Genomic DNA, 21,299 nt, shown 5'->3' on the forward strand with positions numbered 1-21,299 from the left:
GTTTGACCCCAGTACTCTTTCCTGCCATGGCAGGGGGTCGGACTAGATGATCTGCTAAGGTCCCTTCCGACCCTAGAAACTATGAAACTAAGTCTAATACCAAGTCTAATTCCAAGTCTAATTCCAAGATATAATAATTAGGGACCTATCGAATTCATAATTGCATGATTTTTTGCAGAAACCATGATTTCATGTGGACTCTGTGAAAAACAGTGGGCTCCATGATTTTGGTGGGCTCGCTGCAAACCCCCCCCAAAACATGGAGGGGGAATGGGACAGGGTGGGGCTGCTTGCAGTAGCAGGCACAGAGGCTGCAGGCCTCCTGCTGTAAGGATTCCTGCCGTGCCCCCCGCTGCTGCCCCTCCCCTTCCTTCTCTCCCCTGTGCTCCACAACTGCAGGTATTGTCTGCTTGCTGGTATGCTTGTTTTATTTTTGAATTGGAAGAGTCTGTGGTTTTTCCTGTGCTTCTGGATTTTACAAGTTGCCACATGGGTCCAGGAATGATTTTTTTCCTCCCTTCTGTTGCTATAGGGGTCAAGGTTGTTTTTTTTTTATGGCAGGGGTTCCCTTCTCAGAAACATTGGGTGTTGGATGCAGCCAAGGCTTGGAATTTTGACTGGGGTGTGCCAGTGCTTTCACTGGAACTCAAATCCAGAGGTTCCCTCTTAGAGTGTCTTGCTTCTCTGCTCAGTGTCAGACCAATAACCATATTTGGGATTAGAAAGGATTTTTCCCCCATGATCAGAGATTAGATTGGTACAGATTGGGTGCATCTACATGAAACGTTTATTAAAGAGTAGACTAATTAGTGCTTCAGTAAATATCTCGGTGTTTATATGAGAGCAGGGCTATGAGGCTGGAGAAAACTAATAAACTCTGCAGAAGGGTAGTACTTGTAAATATAAGTACCATCCTGCTGCAGAGTTTTTTACTACACAGCAGCACATGTGTAGATGCTGATACGGCTGGCTGGGGCATGAGTCAGTGCGGGGGCCTCCTGCAAGCTAGCTCTGCACTGGAACACCCTTGGCCCTAGCCAGCCCCTCTGCAGCATGTTGAGCTGGATCCGATGATCTTGTGAGGTCCCTTCCAAGTCTAAGGACTATGAAATCTATGAAAATGCAGCCTTTTAAGTTTGTGCTAGTGTAAAATTATTGAAGTCATTGTAGAAAACTGAAGTATAATAGTTGTCAGTCAGCCCTGTAATGTGAAAACACATTATATTGTCAGCATTAGGAAGTTATTTTTAAATTAAATTTAGTTTAAAACTTAAATGTTACTTGTGGATTAAATGTCTTCTGTACAACTAATGATTTACATCATAACACCATCAGACTCTTTAGTTCAATTTTGCAATGATTGCTTAAGACCTAACACTAATTTTAGGAATAACATTCAGAGCTAAGGTATGTTCATATCAGAAGTCATTCTACATCTTGCTCTCCTTGGATTATGTTTGGCCCTAACCATTACTGTCAATCTCATCTTCATAAAAATTGGAACACAAAAAATCTTTAAAAATAGAGGCTTATTATCTGCAATTTATTTTCTAGGAATCAGTTTTATTTTATTTTATTTTTTAATATTGGAATGTGATATGTAATTCTCTTTATTTTTGGAAGATTTAAAGTTGCTATGAATTTTCAACAACAAAAGTAACCCCAAAAAAGAAAATCTTTCTATGAGCAGATGGCTTTTGATATATCAAGGTTTTGCCATTTGTTTTAGTGCTTAAAATAAACATTATTTATAAGACCACTTACATTTTGATGTTACTTAATGAGGAATATGCATCATTGATTTGACTAGCTTAAGAGGTCATTTAGAACTTGCCCGTTAACAAGCTGTAATCTGCTGAGCACACAATGACTTTGTTTAAAATTATCTGTTCAGTGCTGATCAATGACAATAATTGTTTTGTACCAATCACTGTTGAAACTTGCTAATTACTTTGAAGGGCATACACACTCATCTTTTTTTAGAAGTGTTAAAACATTCACCTTGAAATTAAAAAGGAATAGAGTTATAAAATATGGTATTCTTTTGGAAAAGCAACAATTTTCAGCAACTTCTATATGGCAGATTTGTGCATCACCAGAACCTTTGTTTAAGACCGTCTCCTAAGACTTCATATTATATAGATTCAAGCTTATCAGTCATGCAGACTCTGACCTACTGAATAAGGAAAATAGAATCTCAGCATTTAAAAAAAAAGAGATCTATTTTTGTTGTTATTGTTAGATTGGTGTAAATCCACAATACATCCATCAAAATGTAGGAAGTTACTCTGAATTTATGGAGAATTGGAACTGAGAACAGAAGAGGATATCTGAAGGTTCATTTGAGCCTAACTGCCCATTGAGCTAGTCTGGTTAAGGGAGTAATGTGGCCAGCATCGTATCTAGCCACCTCCGACTTCAGCCTGACTGACCATGTACCCTTACAGCCAAGTCAGCTGGGACCAGCTTTTGGCATGAGTTTAGATCAGGACTTGAATTGATGCCTCAGAGCCATAACAAGAAGCCTTAACTACTCTGCCCCTGTGCCTTTCCATGGAACGTGACAGTTTGGGTGAAATCCTGACCCCCTTGGAAACAGTTAGAGTTTTGCAATGTTTGCATGAGATCATAATCCTGCATTAGAGTAGAACTATAGGGAAGCCAATTGCTCCTGCTTTAGTAGCAATACTAAGGCCAAAAATGAACAAAGCTAAAATCCTTATTCATTTGCCTAATCCCAGAACTCTGCAGACAAGCTTATTCTTCAGTCATGTTCCAGCCCTTTTTTTTCATCTTGCACCTTTGTGCAGAAGGAAATGGGAGTGCAAAGGAAGTGATGGACAGAGTTCTGTTTCCTTTTGCATGCCTAAATGGCAATTTCCCAGCTGTATAAGTGGCATTTTTAGCATTTATGCACAATGTGTGATTCTATTACCTGTGCAGTGTGGATGTATAAGCATCCCCATGGCAACAGAGCTTGCTCAGTATGTTGTGCTCTAACCAGGCAGGTATGTGACTACATACCTGGCCAGGAAGAGGCAGACTGTCTCACGTTCTAACCTGGTGGTTAAGGGACAAATGCCTTAAGTAACAGATCAAGGTTCTAGACTCGCCTCACCCAGATAATATTTGAAACTCAGTGGGCGTGTCTACACAAGACATGTTACTGTGCATGAATGCAATTTACTGTGCAGTATGCATACACATCTACATGTGCATGCTCTTACTGTGTAGTAAAAGCACTTAATCCCATTTGCAAGTAGCAAATTTAAGCAGGATTAGTTAATGCACAGTAGTGCATGTGTAGATGTGACCCAGGAGCAGATTTGTTCCCAGGTCTTCCTAGGCACCAGGGGCCAACCTAAGGCGAGACCCAGGGCTACAGACTAGGAGCCTCTCCTGCTCCAGGGCTGGACTGCCTCTACAGCAGACCCTGTCTGCAAGGTATAAAGGCCTGCAGACACTTTGAGCCTGGGGCACACACCACAGGCACCCTGAGGATAGTGCAGGCCCTGTGTGTTTCCTTGGGCAGGCCACAGCTGGGCTGTGCTTGCCTGCCTTGACTCCGGCACTGCTGCCTAGCACTGCACTACCACATGGTTGCCAGGGCAGTGCCATTGAGGCCAGCTGGGTGCTGCAGGCTGCTGCAGCCCCAAGCCAGGCCTGTCAGGACCCCAGGGCCACCTACAGGCAGCTTCTGGGCAGCAGAGCCAGTGCCACCTACCTGTAGCATGCCCCCAGTAGCCTGCCCTGAGCCTGCATGTACTGCAGGACATTGCCTCTGTCATGCAGCTGCTGATTCTGTGCCATGCCACTGGACTGGGTGCTGTTGGCAGCTGCCTAGGGCTGGCAACACTGGGACAGCTGCACAGGGGCCCAGAAAGCCAAGGTGGGACCCACTGTGGCCTCGTCCTCCCTGTCCAGGCCCGAGGCCACACATCCACACACCCATGCCCTCCACCCAGGGCCCCAACTGGAGCCAGGAGGAGACTGGCCACCTCATGGCACTCTGGGGCAAGCCAGAAGGTCAGCCACAAGGCAGCAGAAACTGAGGCTTTCTGGCACCCCATCTTTGCCTTTCACTGGGGAAACACAGGTATGGCATTTCCTGAGGACTGCCCCGCCACAAGCAACCCCACTTCCAGTAGGTTGTTGGTTTAGGTTATACCCCAGGACCAGGAACTTCCTCTATCCGCATAGTTCCTACCCTGAACCTCCAAGCTATTCTAGGAGCAGCAGATCTCCAGCTAGGTGATATTGTTCCTGCAGCAACTGCAAGCTTGGCTCTTGGGGCCTAGCCTTATACCCAGGCTTCCAGCCTCTCCCCCAATCAGGCAGCCTCCTGCCTAATGTCACCACCTGATTGGGCCTGCTCCTACCCTTTGAAGTGGCAAGCACAACCTGTGCTCTGCCACAATTGGGCTGGAGATACTGGAGCAGGTCCCAGAAGGCAGCCCAGGTCATGCAGTCCAGCCACTGCTCATCATCCCAGATGTGCTGGATGACATGCAACCCCCAATCCTGGCTGGCATGGGGGGCCCAGAGGCTGGAGGCCCAGGAGGGTGATGGCAGCCCCAGCGGTGCCATTGTGGAACCCCTTGTCCGTGTCTATCATGGCAGCAGAGGTACAGCGGTGGCAGCAGCTCTGGGACAGTGTGCTGTGGACAGGCAGGCGGTCACTGAGTGTAGGGGAGCCAGGTGGGGTGAAACGGCCATGGGCCAGGTGGCAGTTAGTGTGGAGGGCCAGCAGGGTAATCACTACAGCCAGCAGGAGCCCACAGCAGGGGTCATTGCTGCCAGGGTCAGAGGCTGGAGCAGCCATAGTGTGGGGAGGCAGCGTGGCCGAAGAGAAAGCTGCCACATGCTGTCCCTGCATTTGGCATGCTGCTCCTGGGCAAGGAAGAGTCTGATCAGAGAGCAGCATGGCTGGCTTTTAAAGTGGGATGCCTGGTGCTGGCAGCTGTAGCCAAAGCCTAGAGCTCCCCCCAGTGGCCACAGGGGCCCATTGCAGGGCTGCAGGGAACTGGGTGCAAATCAACTCCCTAATCTCCGCATGTGTAGATGTCTGACCAAAACCCCTTATTCCAGCTTAGTTGACACCACAGTAAATCTAGGCTGGAGTGAATGTATATGTAGATGCTCCCAGTCTCTCTAATTTCCCAGCACAGTGCTTTAATCACCAACCACAGGTTGGATGCTGCTCATTCCCTTCTCCAGCCCTCTTTTTGAGGATGAAGTCACTGCACTTCAAATTTAATATTCAGTGGAGAAGATGGATGGAGAACAGTGGGGCCAAGGCAAGAGCTACAGACCTGCTTCCTTCCTAAGCAACCATTTCATTGAGCTACACACACTATAGTTTGTTCTCTCCTGGCCCCCCCACCCAGGGGAGCAGTTTCAAAAATAGGGCTGAAGAGGAGATTGGATGATACCTGACCTGTGGCTTGTTGGTTAGAGCACTCTGTTGGAAGTCAGAAATTCAGATTCAAACCCCTTCTGGGCAAAAAGGGCCTAGAAGCTGGATCTCCTCTTTCCTAGAAAATTCCCCTAACCACTTAGCTATTGGATCTAAAACACAAAAGTGTTTTTCTTCTCCTCTTTCTCTGTCATCTGACACCTGCTAATCATGGGTTTTTGCCAGGTGGAATTTTGGCACTTATACCCAGCATGTACATGTACATAGTTGTGTAGCCTAGTACACATACTGATGATCTGTGAGGATGCTTATGCATCCACACTGCATGGGTAATTGAATCACAAACTGTGTAAGTGCCAAAAATACCATTTATGTGGCTGGAAAACTTCCATTTAGGCATATAAAGTGAAATAGATTTCTGCCCAATATTTACTACCACATAGTGCAAAAGACTATGCCTAATGCTTAACCTTACTTGTTCCCATGTATAGCTACCCATATCAGTATTATTTATTACTTATAGTGCAGCAGTGACTAGACATCTAAGCCTTTTGTAGAAGATGTTGTACATATTGTACAGGCATGCAGAAACAGATAGTCAGTGTCCCAAAGAGTTTACAAAGTTATAATCAGACAAGATCACACAAGTATGCGAAGCAGAAAATAGAAATCGCAGGATGAGAGATTATAAAGTAACAGTAAAACACTAAAGTTTTAATTAATAAATATAGTACAACAGATTTGCATTCCTTGTGGCGCAACCCTCAACGATTGTAGAATTAAGGCCAAGGACTGTGCTACATGTGCTTCTCATTCTTATTACATCAATGGAGAGGCAAGTTTGGGTGTATGCTTGATATCACTTTTAAAAGCACCATAACTTTGAGAAACATAACAGGCATTTCATGAGTATTGCCAGACTTTTTCAGTATTGCATAAAATATACTAGAGTAAAATTTTTTTTTTCTAGATTCAGAAAAGATGGCGAGGCTATTACATCCGAAAATATATCCATAACTATTATACACTGAAGAAATACCTGGAAGCCGTTTCTTTGAATAATGAGATTGTCAGGTAAAGATAAAAATACCAGGTGGTAAAACTTTAATTTCCTCTTCTCCTATTTCTAAAAACTTTATAATACTAATTAAATTCTTTCTTTGGGTAAAGGACCCCCTCCATTACCTAATGTAATCATTATTCCCTTCTGTCCCCAAGCCTGAGCATGTTGTGCCAAATTCCGGTCTCAGTTACACTAGTATGTATCCAGTTAATTCCTATGAATTTATTGGAGTTGGTCTGGATTTACCCCAGTGTAATGAGCAAAATGTATTTAGAGCACTTAGGGTATCTTGGATGTAAGTTTCACAGAAATATTTTATTTGGGGAAGATTTCAGTGTGGGGAGAGGGAAGACAGGATTTTTTAAAACAATTTCATTAAAATTGGCTATTGACAGTAAACATTTCATAGGATTATGTATATATTTTGTACGTTTTGATTTCATAGGTCATTTTCCTTGGCTGTGATGGGGCCCAGGTTGTTATGGGGGGCTCCTCATTGTAATAATGTTATAAAATAATAACAGTTCCATCCAAATTAATCCTTGAAAACTACTACTTCTTCATCACTGGCCTGTAAAAATGAGATTTTGTTTTTTCTTCATTAACAACAAAAGAAGGAAGATTTCTGTCACTGAAGGCTACCAAAATAAGAGGAAAGAGAATATGAGATATCAAAGTGATATTATGTTAGTGGGTCTTGTTAAAAAGAAAGAAAATAAAAAAAAACTTTTATAAAGCCATTTAAACTTATTTGGTAGCCTTCAGTGACAGAAATCTTTATTCTTTTGTTGTTAATGAAGTGGTTTAGATACAGCCCAGCTGAACTAAAAGATTATTTTTACATATTATCCAGTTAACTTAAACAAACCTGTAGTGTTCTTCTGTAAGAGTAGTTCTGTACTCTTTTTGATTTTTTGAGATAATATATTAACTCTTTGTATATAACCAACATATGTTGTTAGAAATAACCAATCACACAAACCAAATTTGAAAACAATTCTAATGTAGAATTTGTCACCTCTATCAACTCTGCATGCTGCCACCTCCTACCCTGAACTACACAAAAATAACCCCAAACATGCTTGTTCTTTTATGGGCAGTCAGGTCAGGAAAACTATTGACTAAATCATTCTCTAAGATCTGTTTTTGGTCTTCATGGCTATCTGAAGTAAGTCTTTTGTAACAGGCTGAACTGCTATCATGCAGACTTGCTTCCTTATTCAAAGTACAGTATCTCCATTTCTTCCCTTTGGTACCTGAATCTGACCCTGACCAAGAATGACAGACCAACCTCTACATTTGTGATATATACAAATAGAAGAAGATAATGAAAATTGGCATTTCTACTGTACTGAACAAACATGAATTTATGGCACTTTTGATTTCCTTTTTCCCCACTGTTTTTTCTTTGTCTCATACACTTAAATTATTGCAGAATACTTAGTTGATTTATTTTCTGATGTTTTGTTACTTTTATCAAATTCCTTAATGGCTATTTGAGATAATTGAAATCAATACAATGTTCACATAGTTAAAATCTGTATTGTGTTGTGTGTATACTATTTTGTTTAGATTTTAAATTGCAATGTAAAGGGGAGGAAATTGTTTCATACTGTTTCCTTTAATGTGCAGTACTCTGGCTTTGCATACACCAGGTTCAACATAAATATGCCAGACTTGGTCTATGTGAACACTTAACAGGTTTATGTCTCTATTGATATGTTTATTGTCTGTTTATTTGCTTATACTCTGCTTATTTGTCTATGATTATTCCAGCTCTTAAAAATTATGACTTTTACAGGCATTTTACTTGGGTGCATATTTAGTTTTATCTTAGGGTGTATTTTCCTGATGCTGATCTGTTATTGTTAAATTATCTGTTTTCTAATATTTTTACTCACCACAGGCATTAACAAACTTCATTTTGTTTATTCTTTATAAACACCCAAATCTTTTAGCATTTTAAATACTAAAACTAATTTTTTAAGAAGTGAAAGGTATTTTTTGTATCACTGAAGTAAAATAGCATTGCTGTGTAAGCCTCCATACATCTGCTCAACAGTTAATAGTATACTATTTTATGTTGACACACGTGTAAAAATATATTTTTGTACTGACACTAGACATTTTACAAAGATAAATTGGTTTGATTAGTTTAAAGGCTGAGTGTGCATTTGGTAGAAATATACACTTGTAACCTCTAACCTAATTTGCAAAAATTGCCCCAGGTTATGAACAAGAAAATGATATAATGAAATTAAGGATTAACCACAGAGTTACAGGTTGATAGTATTAATAAAACATTATTAAGTTTAAGTGAAGGAAAAACTAACATCCTTTATTTTTGACAGAAACCCAAATTGAAAGTCTCATTCTTTAGCTTTTATTATATTAGCTATGCATTAGTTTAGACTATTATTTGTGCCCATTAACATGAAATATATCATTCATTTTTTAATGAAATAATAATTAAATTAATTTTGTGACTTAATTGGTTTCATTAGAATATTTTTATTTGTATATAATTATAATTAGTTTATCCACCAAGTTATTTTTTTAAATCTAAACCCCAAATTTGGTCTATACATTAGAAGTAAAATATACATTTTGTAATGAACTTTTAAGTCAATTTGATTAATTACTTTACCAAGTAATAAAAGGATATGAATGGATTTTCTTATGGATAAATATAACTCAAGAGATTTCCTCACTGGTAAAATAAGAAAGAAGTATTTTTCTTTGTTTTTCACTCCTGCTGGTAGACTAGCAGGTAGGGCCAGGGAAACAAGCCCTGGTCACACCCTAAGCGAAATGGATTTGCTCCTATCCAGTTGAGGAGTGCTGCCAATCACAATGGCCTTGGAGTACTGTTATGAAGTAAAAAAGAACTTCACTGCTTACTTTTCTCCCGCCAACACATGATGGTAGGTACACCTAAGATTCATTTGTTGTAATTATGCATATATTTGCATAGATATGCATATTTATTTACTTATTACAATATATACCATAGAAATAAGGCAGAAACAATAGAATGCAACTTAATGTTTGAAAATGTGAACTTAGAAAACGCTTGCCTCTCACTATAGCATAGATATTAAAGTTATTTTTAAAGTTAAGACTGGGGTTTTCTGGAACCTTTTTGCAGTGCATTCATAAACCTGGCTTTGGTTAAGCCAGATTTATGACTGTGTTGTATCTCCAAAGTGGCACAGAAAAGTGGGAACATAACCAATGATGCTGTCCTTTCAAATATTTTATCCATCCTTTAGCTTCATTCATCAAGACTTCAGTTTTAGTGCTGTGTCAGTGTTAGTGGAGAACTGACCTTCTCTATACAACACTACAAACAACTTTGACACAATACTGATATAGTAGCAACTCACTGATGGTTATAGCTGCCAACAGAACAGTGCAATGCACTTGAAGTTCATCAGTAAAAGAGACAATCACACATTTGGGAAGATATTGTTACTTCTGATTTGCCTTACTCATGAGTAAGTTGTGCAGGTAATCACCAAAAGGGTATCACGCTGTACCATTGTATGTTCTGTATGACTGCTCACACTAAAAAAATACACGCACACAAAAAAAGTGCCATTTTTGTGGGCTTTTTAATGTCTGTAAGCAGCCTATATTCTTTAGGCTGCATAGTTTAGAGAAATGCTCTATCATAAGTTTTATTTTGGTTTTTTTACCATTGTAATAATATGTGCACAATTTTTAGTACTAATTTTCATCTCTTGGCCACGTCCAAATGAGTGCAGCCATGTGGTATGTGGGGCTGCAAACACATCTGCAGTGCCGCATACCACTCTGCAAAGGAGTGCTGCCATTGTGTGCACTGCTCCATTATTTTTTGCCATGGGTTTTGCAGCAGCTCAAATAGCAGCAGTACAATTCTGTGCCAGAGATTGGTGCCTCAGCACACATGCCTGAACATGCACTTTGGTGTGGGGCAAATTGTGCGAAGTGGGGCAAACTGACTCTGCCCAGCTCCTCCCACATCTCCCCCCAGATGGGGATCACACAGCTGCCAGAGCTCTGGTACAGGCATTGTAGCAGAGCTGCCTGCACCTCTGGGCAAGCTGCCAGTGGACTGTGGCTGCACAGCTAGCCTTCAGGTGGCACTTGTGTCATGTCTTCTGCCATCTGGGCAGCTATCACCCTGGAGCATGTGCTCTTTGCAGTGGCCCACTTTGAAGTCAAAGCATATCCTCTTGGCCCCAAATGGCCAGAGGGTCGTCCACCTCATCTGTCCTCGTGCTGGGTCCCCAGTGCTGGCACTGGGCACGCTCCTTCCCTGGGTCCCGCCACTTGCCTCACTGGCAGGGATTCTGGTGTTCTGTGTTTAAAAATTGCAAATTCTCTGATAAAAAACCCAAATTGTCTCATTAAAATACCCTAAATCTGTGTTCTTCTGTAATTAAAATGAAACACCACTATATAGATAGAGATCAGTTTAGCAATGTTTTTTGATATACTTACAATTTTAAAGCAATTTGGAAGCCTACCAGTGCCACTATCATCATAGTAAAATGAATTCTAAATATCCATACACTTTGGCGTTTATTTTTTGGGTTTTTTCTTATAGAAAAATCAGAGCTGTCCCAGCCCCTTTCAATCACCAGGATGTGGGGTGCTAAGCAGCACTGGGATGCCATTGCCCTGCCTAGGCCCTTGCCCCTCACTCCCAACCCACAGCCCCGCCAGTGCCCCTCACTCCTGACTCACAGCCGCTGCCTGCCCTCCACCAGCTCCTTCGGGGGGGGTGGGGAAGGTGTGGCTAACTTAAATGTCTGGACAGGCAAGTGGAATGTGCTCCTGTGCCAGATTGTGTTGGCCTGGGGAAAAAAAAAAAGACTTAAATTTGGCATCTTAGTAGTGAAGAAAAACTTAGCCCTCAGGCATAAGTCTTATCTGCAGGCTGGGGAGAAGCTGAATATATAATTCATGGATACAAAGGAAAAAGATATATACTATCTCCTGCAAAACCCTAGTTTCCCAAATTTGTTACCAATACAGATAGGACTATCAGCACACACTATGTGCCTCTTTGTGGAGTTTGTTTGTGACATCATATTGGAAAATGCAAGACTGTGAGGTCCAACATTTTCAAACAGAAGGGGCTGCTCAGTGTTGGTGAAATATAGGTTGCTTTTATGCAGGGGCCTAAGAATAGATTTAAAGGCCTATGGTTTAGGCAGAAAGGTTATTGTTGTTTTTAAACATGGAAGCTACCCTCAGCTACTAGCCACATCTTTACCATTCAGCTTTAATACAAGGTGCCTTCATTTAGTGGCAGCCCTCATTTAGTAGCCAGACCTTTATCATGTGTCTTTACCATAAAAACCCCAAGAGAAAGTAAACTTAATAGAAGCTGCCCTTAGTTTAAAGCCATAGAGAGACCTAATTAAATTTAACCAAAATTGATTTAACAGAAATTGACCTAAAATATAATTAAATAATAACAGTCATGTGATGTGTGAATTTGCACACCATAACAGACTGGTTCATGCTAACCTGAAACCATTATTTTTATATGAATTAAAGTCAACTTTAAATTGTAACTCCTACAATATTCAAAGAATTTTTAAGCTCATAATAACACTGACTTAAGTACTATTTTTAAAATGTTAGCAACTTCATAATGCTGCCTATAAAGGGTATTACACCATTGAATTCACCACAGCATGGAGTATAACCTTGTAATGCAGGAATCCCAGCATAGAGTGCATTGTATAATGCAAACAAGGCAGTCTTCTAGAGTTAGGAGGACACTGAACTGGTGTGGGAGGAATTAGACCCAGAACACATCTGCACTGCAGCAGTTTTCCCCAGCTACAGGCTCGTGCACTCAATAGTAGCAAAGCTGCCCTAGCCAAAGCCCCTCATAAGTCGAGGTATGAACCGTCTTAATGCCTTTGGGCCCATTTTGGCTAGGGACAGACATTACATATAAACCAGTTTAAGTTATCAGAAACTGGTTTAAACCTGTAACAGAACAGACATTCAGTGCACATAAACCAGTTCGAAAATGGTTGAAACTGGTTTGAGATAAATCTGGTTGAATGTCATATCAGACTTTACTGATTAAGGTCAAACCGATTTATGCAATGACTGTCCCAGACCTCTTCCTGGTTTAAGTTAAACTAGACTCCCCCAGCATTCCAGCATGCTCTCTGGGCTGGGTGGAGCTCTGCTCCAGAGCAGGGCTGGCCACTCCCCACTGCTCCCTCTCTGGATCTCCAGCAGAGACTTGCAAGCACAGAGCGTCTGCCTGGCTTCCTCCTGATCCCCCTCCCTCACCCCCCTCTCAGCTCAAGCAGGAGGGATCCCACCCTCCTCGCTCCCACAGCATGGACAGTAGTCAGCATGTGGTATGCTAACTAATGCTGAGAGGTGTCTGTGTAAGGCAGACAGGACAGTGTCTGTAGGGCTTTTTGGAACTAATCAAAAGATAATTCTCTCCTTGGAATGTTCTCTTCCTTGCAAAAAGTTGTTTAAGAAGAGCTTGAACTAAGAGGGGTTTCGTTTTCTGATGGGGTGTTACATGCTGATAACAGAGCTGATAAATGTTCTGTTATCAAGAGGGGAGGTGGAGCTGGCCATGCCCCACATAGCTCAGCACTATGGAAGGGAAGGGGAGGCTGCTCTAGTGCCCCCTGGCTTCCAGCCTGAGCCACTACAGGCATGTACCTGAATTTCTTCAGTCCAGAGGGGATGTATGCGCAGTTACAAACCAGTTCAGCCTAGCCAAGTTAAACTAAACTGCAAAGATTGAATCAATTCAGGTTCAGGCTTTTTTAATGTCTGTCCCTAGCCTTTGAGATCTAGTTCCTTAACTCCTTGTAAGCTCTGCTGAAGACACCAAAGCAACACTATGTTATGTAAGAGCTAAGCATTATAGAGAACTTTGTTCTTTATTCTGAATTGCTGACAAGGTTTAGAAAGCCCAAGAACATTTATTATATAAACATTTTAAACCAGCACAGTGGCAAATATATCCTGAAAAGTTTTCCAGTATGTTTCCCACAATTTTGCTTTGTAGCTTTTAAGAATAAGTCATACTATTCTTTATCCATGGGTGTTTACATCAAAAACATAGAACTGAAGTTTGGATGTTTGTTTTTTGTGGATGTTACATGGTTATTTGAAAAGGCTTGAGCAAATTTCCATCACTCCTCACTGAAGTTATTATTTTATAGAATATAGATATTATACTACCTTATTCTGAAATATTCATAAAGGCTCTAATAGAGTTAGCAAAATGCTTACATGGGGAAATATGCCAAAAGCAATCAGCATTGGCTATAACTCCCTATGATGTAGTGGAATTAGCATTTTGTTTTATGTGAAGCAATTTCCAATCTATGGTAAGCAAATGGACATCACTTCACATAAATTAGCATGTTGGTGCCATTGTATCATAAGAATTTACAGATGATGTCAATTGCCAACTGCATGATTAACTTGTGATTTCTTGACTAAGGTTGTCAACACACTAAACTTTAAACTAGTCAAACAACTTTCCTATTTGTGTCAAGTATGAAACTGGAGCTAAGACTCTGAGGCATTACTACATAGGAAAACAAAACAAAAGATATTGTTTTGCAGTGTTTGGTCATGGAATATAGTGCCAAATAATATACTTGTATTCAGGCATAGAGTTTAGTTAGAATATGAGGAAGCAAAAAACTAACAAATCAGTGGCAAAATATTTGTGGGGGGTTTTGCCACATCCACTGAAGCTAAACATTAAGTGTGGCTTTAGTATGTTAAAGGGTCTCATACTAGGGCAAGTTCCGTTATCTGTTTGGCCAGAAAATAAAATAATATGTCTACATGTCATTAGAAGGAAGGGGGGTGTTTTCTTTTTAAGTAAACTATGTTTTAAAATTCAACAACAACATGTTCCACTTTGATTTTTAATAGATTGGCTAAGACAGGTGTAAGTCCTCTTAGGCATCAAATGTCCCACACAGATCAAAGTATTCTGAGTTTTGTCTAATAATTTCCTTGTGGGAAAAGAAAAAAATATGAAAATCAGTGAAAATAAGTGGAATACGCTAAAGAATTCAGTCCCTGGGGTTATAAAATTTAGCAATGCAAAATGCATATTAGTTCATCTAGACCATTTCCCTGACAATTTCCTGCATTTACAAACCTTCTGCTCAGTCTCATTTTTAAAATCCCAAGCAGTGAGGCTTTCACCAATTCCTTTGGGAAGGGAAAAAATATCCAGCATTGCTAGATAAGCTTGAACCACCACCATTTCCAGTAACAGCTAAATGGCTGCTGGCCCAGTATACTACAGGCATACAAAATGTCCAGGAAAACCTCAATTCCAGATTAGTTCAGTATTAGGGGACCCTAGTACGAGGTCTGATAATGTAGGACATTTTTTTCTTCCATCCAAATGTGTCTGATCCTGGAGCTGCAGGATCAGGTCTTATTTCCAAGAAAGATACTAAGGTGCATTACACTTGATGTAACTAGCACCTTGGTTACTATGGACTTTATGAGCACATCCCCACATGCAGGGGCATGCACTTGAAGCTGTGCATAACCCTGCATGTGGGCTTTGGTGTCAGGCTTTTGGCATAGTTATTTTTGCTACTGGGATTTCCTGGTAGGAAATTTTGCCCCTGTGCTGCAAATTTGCAGCGTGGGGCATCTTTTAACATGCCAGATTTGTGGTTTGTGGTGCCACAAACAGGTTTGCAGTGCCACAAACTACACCTGCCTGCAAGTCTAGATCTGGTCTATGTTTATATACTAGACATAAGTCCAAATGCCAGCCATTTTCCAAAGTGTCAAAGTATTTATGTACACTTTTTTGACAATTTAGAAACAAGGGTTCTTCCTCAGTGACTTCAGCAACAGTTGATTCAATAGCCTGTTTTCAACAGGTGCCATAATGTATCAGACAGCTCTCTGGAGTTCTTAGAGGAACAAAAATCTCATTTTGTAATGCTGTCCTCCCTGTTAAGCTTCATTAGCTCATTAATGAAACTGAGGGAGAAACATCATCAAGAATTAACTTACTTAGTTCCAAATACTTGGTATTTTCTGAATTGATCTTCTCTACAAATCCACATTCATCCACTCAGTGTAGGAATTTCTGAAATTGAAAAAAGGTGTTGATTATGTCTTCTGTCATTTAAAGGAACTTTTAGTGATATAGTGCATGCGGCTTGAGACACTAGCTTGACTTTTAATAATATTTCAAACTTAACAGTTTAAGAGCTGCAGAGTCCAAATGGTTTGGGATGAAAATTAGAGTCGGGGTCTATGGAAGCAATAGTTCAAGAGTTTTACAATTCTAAAAATATTTCTTTTTTTTGTTAGATTGGAGGTATATACATAAACAGCCTAAATCAAGGCTGTCCAGCTTGTGGCCTGTGAAGGGTTAGTTTGTAGCCTGAGGGCTCCCACCTAGCCGGTGCTCTCCCCATTGCTCCAGCAGTAACATCAGCAGCTGAGTTCTCTAACTCCCACTGTCTCCTCCAGTTTCCATTTCCTGTCCTTGCTTCATGGGAGTCTGTGGCTTAAAGTGGTGCTGCCCACAGGGCATGCAGCCCCTATTGGTGAAGTTTGCCCACTTAGAAGTTGGACAACCCTGGCCTAGCAGTAATGAACTAGCAGGCTGTATATCTGCCTTCCACAGGGCTTGATCCAACTCTCATTGAAATAAATGGAGCAACCCCAATCAACTTCAGTGGGCCAGTACCGTTCTGTATTTTTAAACAAATATGAAGGAGCCAGAGTTAGTTAAAATATTCCATGCAAATATGTGTTTTGTGAGTTCTTTATTTCAAAACTGCTGCCCAAAAACTCAACTTACCCAAAAGATTCAGCATATAAAGAATCTATGGCAGGATGGTATATTTTTAACCTTTATTTTATGATCATTTAAATAAATATTAGGGGTGTGCAAAATGGACCCTATTCAATTTGGATTTGCATTCAGCCCAAATTGGGGACAGTGATTCAATTAATTGATTTGGCTCACTGTCCCTGGTTCGATTTGGCCAAATCTGAATCTGAAGATTCGATGCTGATTCAGAGAATCAGCAGTTGAGACATAAACATAGCTTTATAAGTTTTTTCTACATACCTTGAGGTAGCAGGCATGGTAATGATCACTGCAATGCTGGGATGCATGGAGGATTCCACAGGAATGTGGGGGGGCCTGCATACTCAGCAGCGAACCCAGAAGTGGACCGGAAGTACTTCCAGTCCACTTCTGGATCCACTGGCGAGTGCACTGCCCCCCCCCGTGCCTCCCCAACTCAATGATCAGCTGCAGGAAGACCCCAGGTGCCCCCCCAGACCCAGAAGGCACCAGTCACTGAGCTGGGGGGACGCAGGGGGGCCCCCCAGCACACTGCTCAGCAGACCCAGAAGTGCTTCTGGTCCACTTCCAGGTCTGCTGCCAAGTGTGCTGGGGAGCCCCCCGTGTTTCTGTGGGACACTCCATGCACCCCAGCATGACAGCATTGAGGAGCCCCTGCTACCTAGAGGTATGTAGAAAAAACATTTAATGCTCTCTCTCTGTGTCTGAATCACTGAATCTTTCCGAATCAATTCAGAGGTTTCCAGTTCAATTCAGAGAGATTAAAAGGTCTTTAGATTCAGTTTGGATTTGGAGATTCAGCCATCAAATTGGGCCGAATCTCCACCAAATCAAATGAGGAACCGAAGCTTTACACAGCCCTAATAAATATCTATCCCAGTGAATAAAATAAAATTTTATTTTGATCATGCTGTAAAAGTACATATTACAAAATAAGTAATTTTATACTAAGGGAGTTTTCCTTCCATCTTTTTTATTTTAGTTTGGGAATTTGATCATAAAATTGAAAGAAAAACACTTGCACTGGTTAAAGCTAGATATAGAGCTGAAGAAACAATGTTTACTTTGAATTCAGGAGCAAAGCACTGAAGGAATCATTGTGATTAGGCAATATTCATAATTCCCCACATAAATTCTGCCAGATATCCTAGACTTGAGATACCATGCCCAGTCATGGTGATAGGTCTGTTTATGTAGCTCTAGTAGGTAGCTACTAGCTCCCTCAAGCAAATGTTTCCAGATGTCCCACCAGATTCTGTAGGCATTTCTGTAACACTCTTCAACTTCAAAGTTAATAATTAATTAGATAGATTATAGTTAAATGCAAGCTAATTCTTTCAATGATAAAATCTTAGGCATAAAAATTGTGTTTACCTTTGTACCCTGTACATCACCAAACAAGTTTTTGGGACTAACCAACATTAGCAACTGACCTTAATTTCTTCATGACCTAAGAGAGAATTGCCTCTAGGTTTTCAGAAATCTATTCACCTACTGTATTAAAGAGTCTGTAATGAAACTGACTTTTTAATGGATTAATTCAAAGTAAGATGGAACAAAAGTTACATTATAATAATTCTATAGTAGCAATAATTTTATAGCAGTGAGCTTGGAAAGCACTGAACTGTTTGGATAGACTTTGATGTTGAAATATTTCTATTATAGTTGCTTCTAGCCTTAAATGTCTTTTCTGTATATTGCCTCATCAGATGAACCTCTGACTAATATTAATGTTGTTTCATTGCTTTAGCAACATCCTACCTTAAACAGACCTCACGCTATTATGCTTTTTCTAATGCAGGATTTTAACTCTAAAGTAAGTAGAAAAGAAGGAAAAGGTGCAGTTTCATTAAGCTCTAACATATCATTGGCTGTCAGGTAGGCCTTGTTATGCTGTCCATCCTCATTTAACTATCCCACAAGATCTCTTAATGAAGTTAAGCCCCAAGTTCACTCCAATAATTCTGTGGCAAGAGTTTGTGCAATGTAACAATTCATCACTTGTCAGGAAGGCACTTTTAGTTTATACATTTAATAAGGGCATCCTCTAGCTTGGTTAATTAGAAGTGAACAGTTTGCATATTTACTAAATGCGGAGTGTCATTGCCACCACGGCCTATTGCCTACATGAATTATTTCTCTATCTGCAATAAACAGCTGGGTAATTATTACTGCCATAATCAGATAAATTCCCTCTGTAAGGCTTTTCTTACATGGCAATTCTTTGAACTCATCCAAAGCTGAACAAAATTTATGAACTCCAGCAGCTAGGCCACTTTTTCATAGTATAGTGTCCCTGTTTCCTATTTCAAGGACATGTAGAATATCATAAATATTGTGTAAATTAGGAGGATAAATATGATTACCTAAAGATTACATATTAATAAACTTGATTTTCAAAATATAATTTTCAGGTTGTAACTGATTAAATGGTAGCAGCTCTGTTTTTATCTAATTGTAGATAGATGACAGGCCATCCATAGTGCAGGCTATACTAGGTTATCAGGGGAGGCTCTGCACTTAAATACTAGAGACTTGTATGAAAAGTATATAAATATTTTTCATTTGCATTTCATTTTAACAGTTTAGATCATTAAAAATTATGCAGAATTTCTCATGCCCCTTACTTTGCTCACTTAATTAAAGCAGTTCTACATCTCATTAAATAAAATAAAGTGGCAGTTGTTTTCCATATGTACTTCAGTATTTCATAATCAGGTGAGCAATTTAAATATATGGACATTTACAGAAAAGGTATGCAAGCACACAAAATAATTTATGTTTGTAAAAATAATGTATTTATAGTGGGCCAAGTAGCTGAGTTTAGTCAACTGTTGGCTGGGTCGTTCAACTGTAATTCATGTCAGTGTGCACTTAGTCACATATGTGGTCTCATTGAAATCTGTTGAAACATTAGTTACCAGCTAAATTCAAAGGAATTAAAGAAAGATGAAAAATACGAGCCAAAGCTTATTTTATGGCATACTACTTAACTTGATGCAGAATTACGCACTGGATCACAATACAAACTAGTCAGAGGGGACCAGCAGGCATTGGGGGAGTCCCTGTTCCCCCAAGTACTATCAGGAGTGACTAGGAATAATGGTCACAAGCTGGCAGAGGGCAGATTTAGGCTAGATATCAGGAGGCGCTACTTCACGTTCAGGGCGGCTAGGATCTGGAACCAACTTCAAAGAGAAGTGGTGTTGGCTCCTACCCTGGGGGTCTTTAAGAGGAGACTAGATGAACACCTTGCTGGGGTTGTTTGACCCCAGTACTCTTTCCTGCCATGGCAGGGGGTCAGACTTGATGATCTGCTCAGGTCCCTTCTGACCCTACTAATTAGGAAACTATAACTATGAATACTCAATACTTTGCTTGACTATTACTAGAAAATATACTTTTAACTGCTCAAATGCTTCTTTATAACTCATTAGTGGATACAGGGCATGGGTCACCAAAGCACCAAGCACCAAATAATATATGAGTAGCCATTTAAGGAGCAAACTTAGAGACAGCTTGTGCACTTTGGGAACAGCTTCTTATATTAGGTGTTATGTAGTGCTGCCTTAATCAGTGGAGTACACCTATAGAGATAACTGCTCTCCAAGTTCCTCTGGGCACAGGAAGCTGTACTGTTTCTTAAAATGATGAAGCATGCCTCCTTTGTAGGATGGAACAGAAGTATAGATAAATCCATGACCTTTGTATACCTTTTATTTGTGAAATTATGTTTGCACGAAGGAGTGTTTGTGTGCCACCAAGTGCTTGTGCATGAAGGGAAAGTATGAAGGGAGTGCTCATTGTGCCTCTCTCACCCTGCCCTGCATTTTTCTAACATCAAAATGAAATTTGGAGCTTTATATTATAAAAACTTATTGGACTCCATAGTGTTAAAAGTGTTGCAATGGTGTGAAAAACAATGTACACTTAGTTCAGTACAGCAACTCTTTGAAAATACTTTTTAATGAAAAAAACAGTAAAAGAAAAATTAATAATGCTGATTGATCACTTTCACTTGTTCTAGATCATTAAAATATAGATTCCCACTATCTTAAAGAAGAGTTTGTTCTTATAAGTTTCACTCAGGAGAAATAAGAGGCCAATAATCTTTATTTTTATGACCAGGGACACTAGCAGGAGACAGAGGAAAAAAACATGTTACTTGTACTAGGGATGGGCCAAATATGTCATTATTCTGATTTAGGCAATCTACTGTTCAGATGAGTCTTATAGATTAAGACGAAAAGGGAGTCATTAGATCATTTAGACTGACCTCCTGTATAATAGAGTTTACAGAACTTCACTTCTGCATTGAGAACAATAATTTGTGTTTGACTAAAGTATATCTTCTAGAAAGTCATCTAGTCTTGATTTAAAATATCAAGAAACAGAGGATCTATTATGTTTGATGAAGGATCCCATGTTAGTTGGTTCTAATGATTAATCAACCTCACTCTTAAAATTTATGCCTCATTTTATGTAAATTTGTTTAGTTTCAGCTTTAAGCCTTTTTCTACTTGCTATGCCTTTCTCTAGTAGATTAAAGAACCCTTTAATACCTTGCATTTTCTCTCCATTTCAGTAGTATATACCTTAATAAAGTGATGTCCTCCTAATCATCTTTTTGATAAAATAAACACATTAAGATCCTTGTAAGGCACTTTCTCTAGCCTTAAAATATTTTTTGTGGCTCTTTTGCATACCTTCCTCTATGGTGAAATTCAACCAGAACCTCAGGAGGAGGTTCTGGAGGTGGAGGTGGAGGGGCTGCAGCCTGGTGCACTCAAAGGTCATGTGCTCCAAGGTCTCCCTTTGCTTGCTGAAGGGGCAGGAGACCAGGGTGTCCGTGAAGCTTGCCACATACATGCCCATGGTGACAGCCCCATGGAGGAGCCTCTGGCTGAGGTCCCCAGTGGCTCATGGGATGAGGGTGGAGTACAGATTCAGCCAGTGGGGTG

The 21,299-nt window shown here is 40.3% G+C and overlaps 1 protein-coding gene across 1 annotated transcript in view; it reads left to right on the top strand.

The window, feature by feature from the left end:
• The window catches only part of SPATA17 (spermatogenesis associated 17), a 192,867-nt gene that overhangs the window by 20,856 nt on the left and 150,712 nt on the right, over window positions 1-21,299 (top strand). The window contains exon 5 of the mRNA XM_019516463.1: window positions 6,387-6,490. Within this exon, the coding sequence (XP_019372008.1) occupies window positions 6,387-6,490 (104 nt within the window). The remainder of the gene's footprint in view (window positions 1-6,386; window positions 6,491-21,299) is intronic.

Source organism: Gavialis gangeticus, unplaced genomic scaffold (assembly GCF_001723915.1).
Source record: "Gavialis gangeticus isolate Ggan-Ray unplaced genomic scaffold, GavGan_comp1, whole genome shotgun sequence".
Taxonomy (NCBI): domain Eukaryota; kingdom Metazoa; phylum Chordata; order Crocodylia; family Gavialidae; genus Gavialis; species Gavialis gangeticus.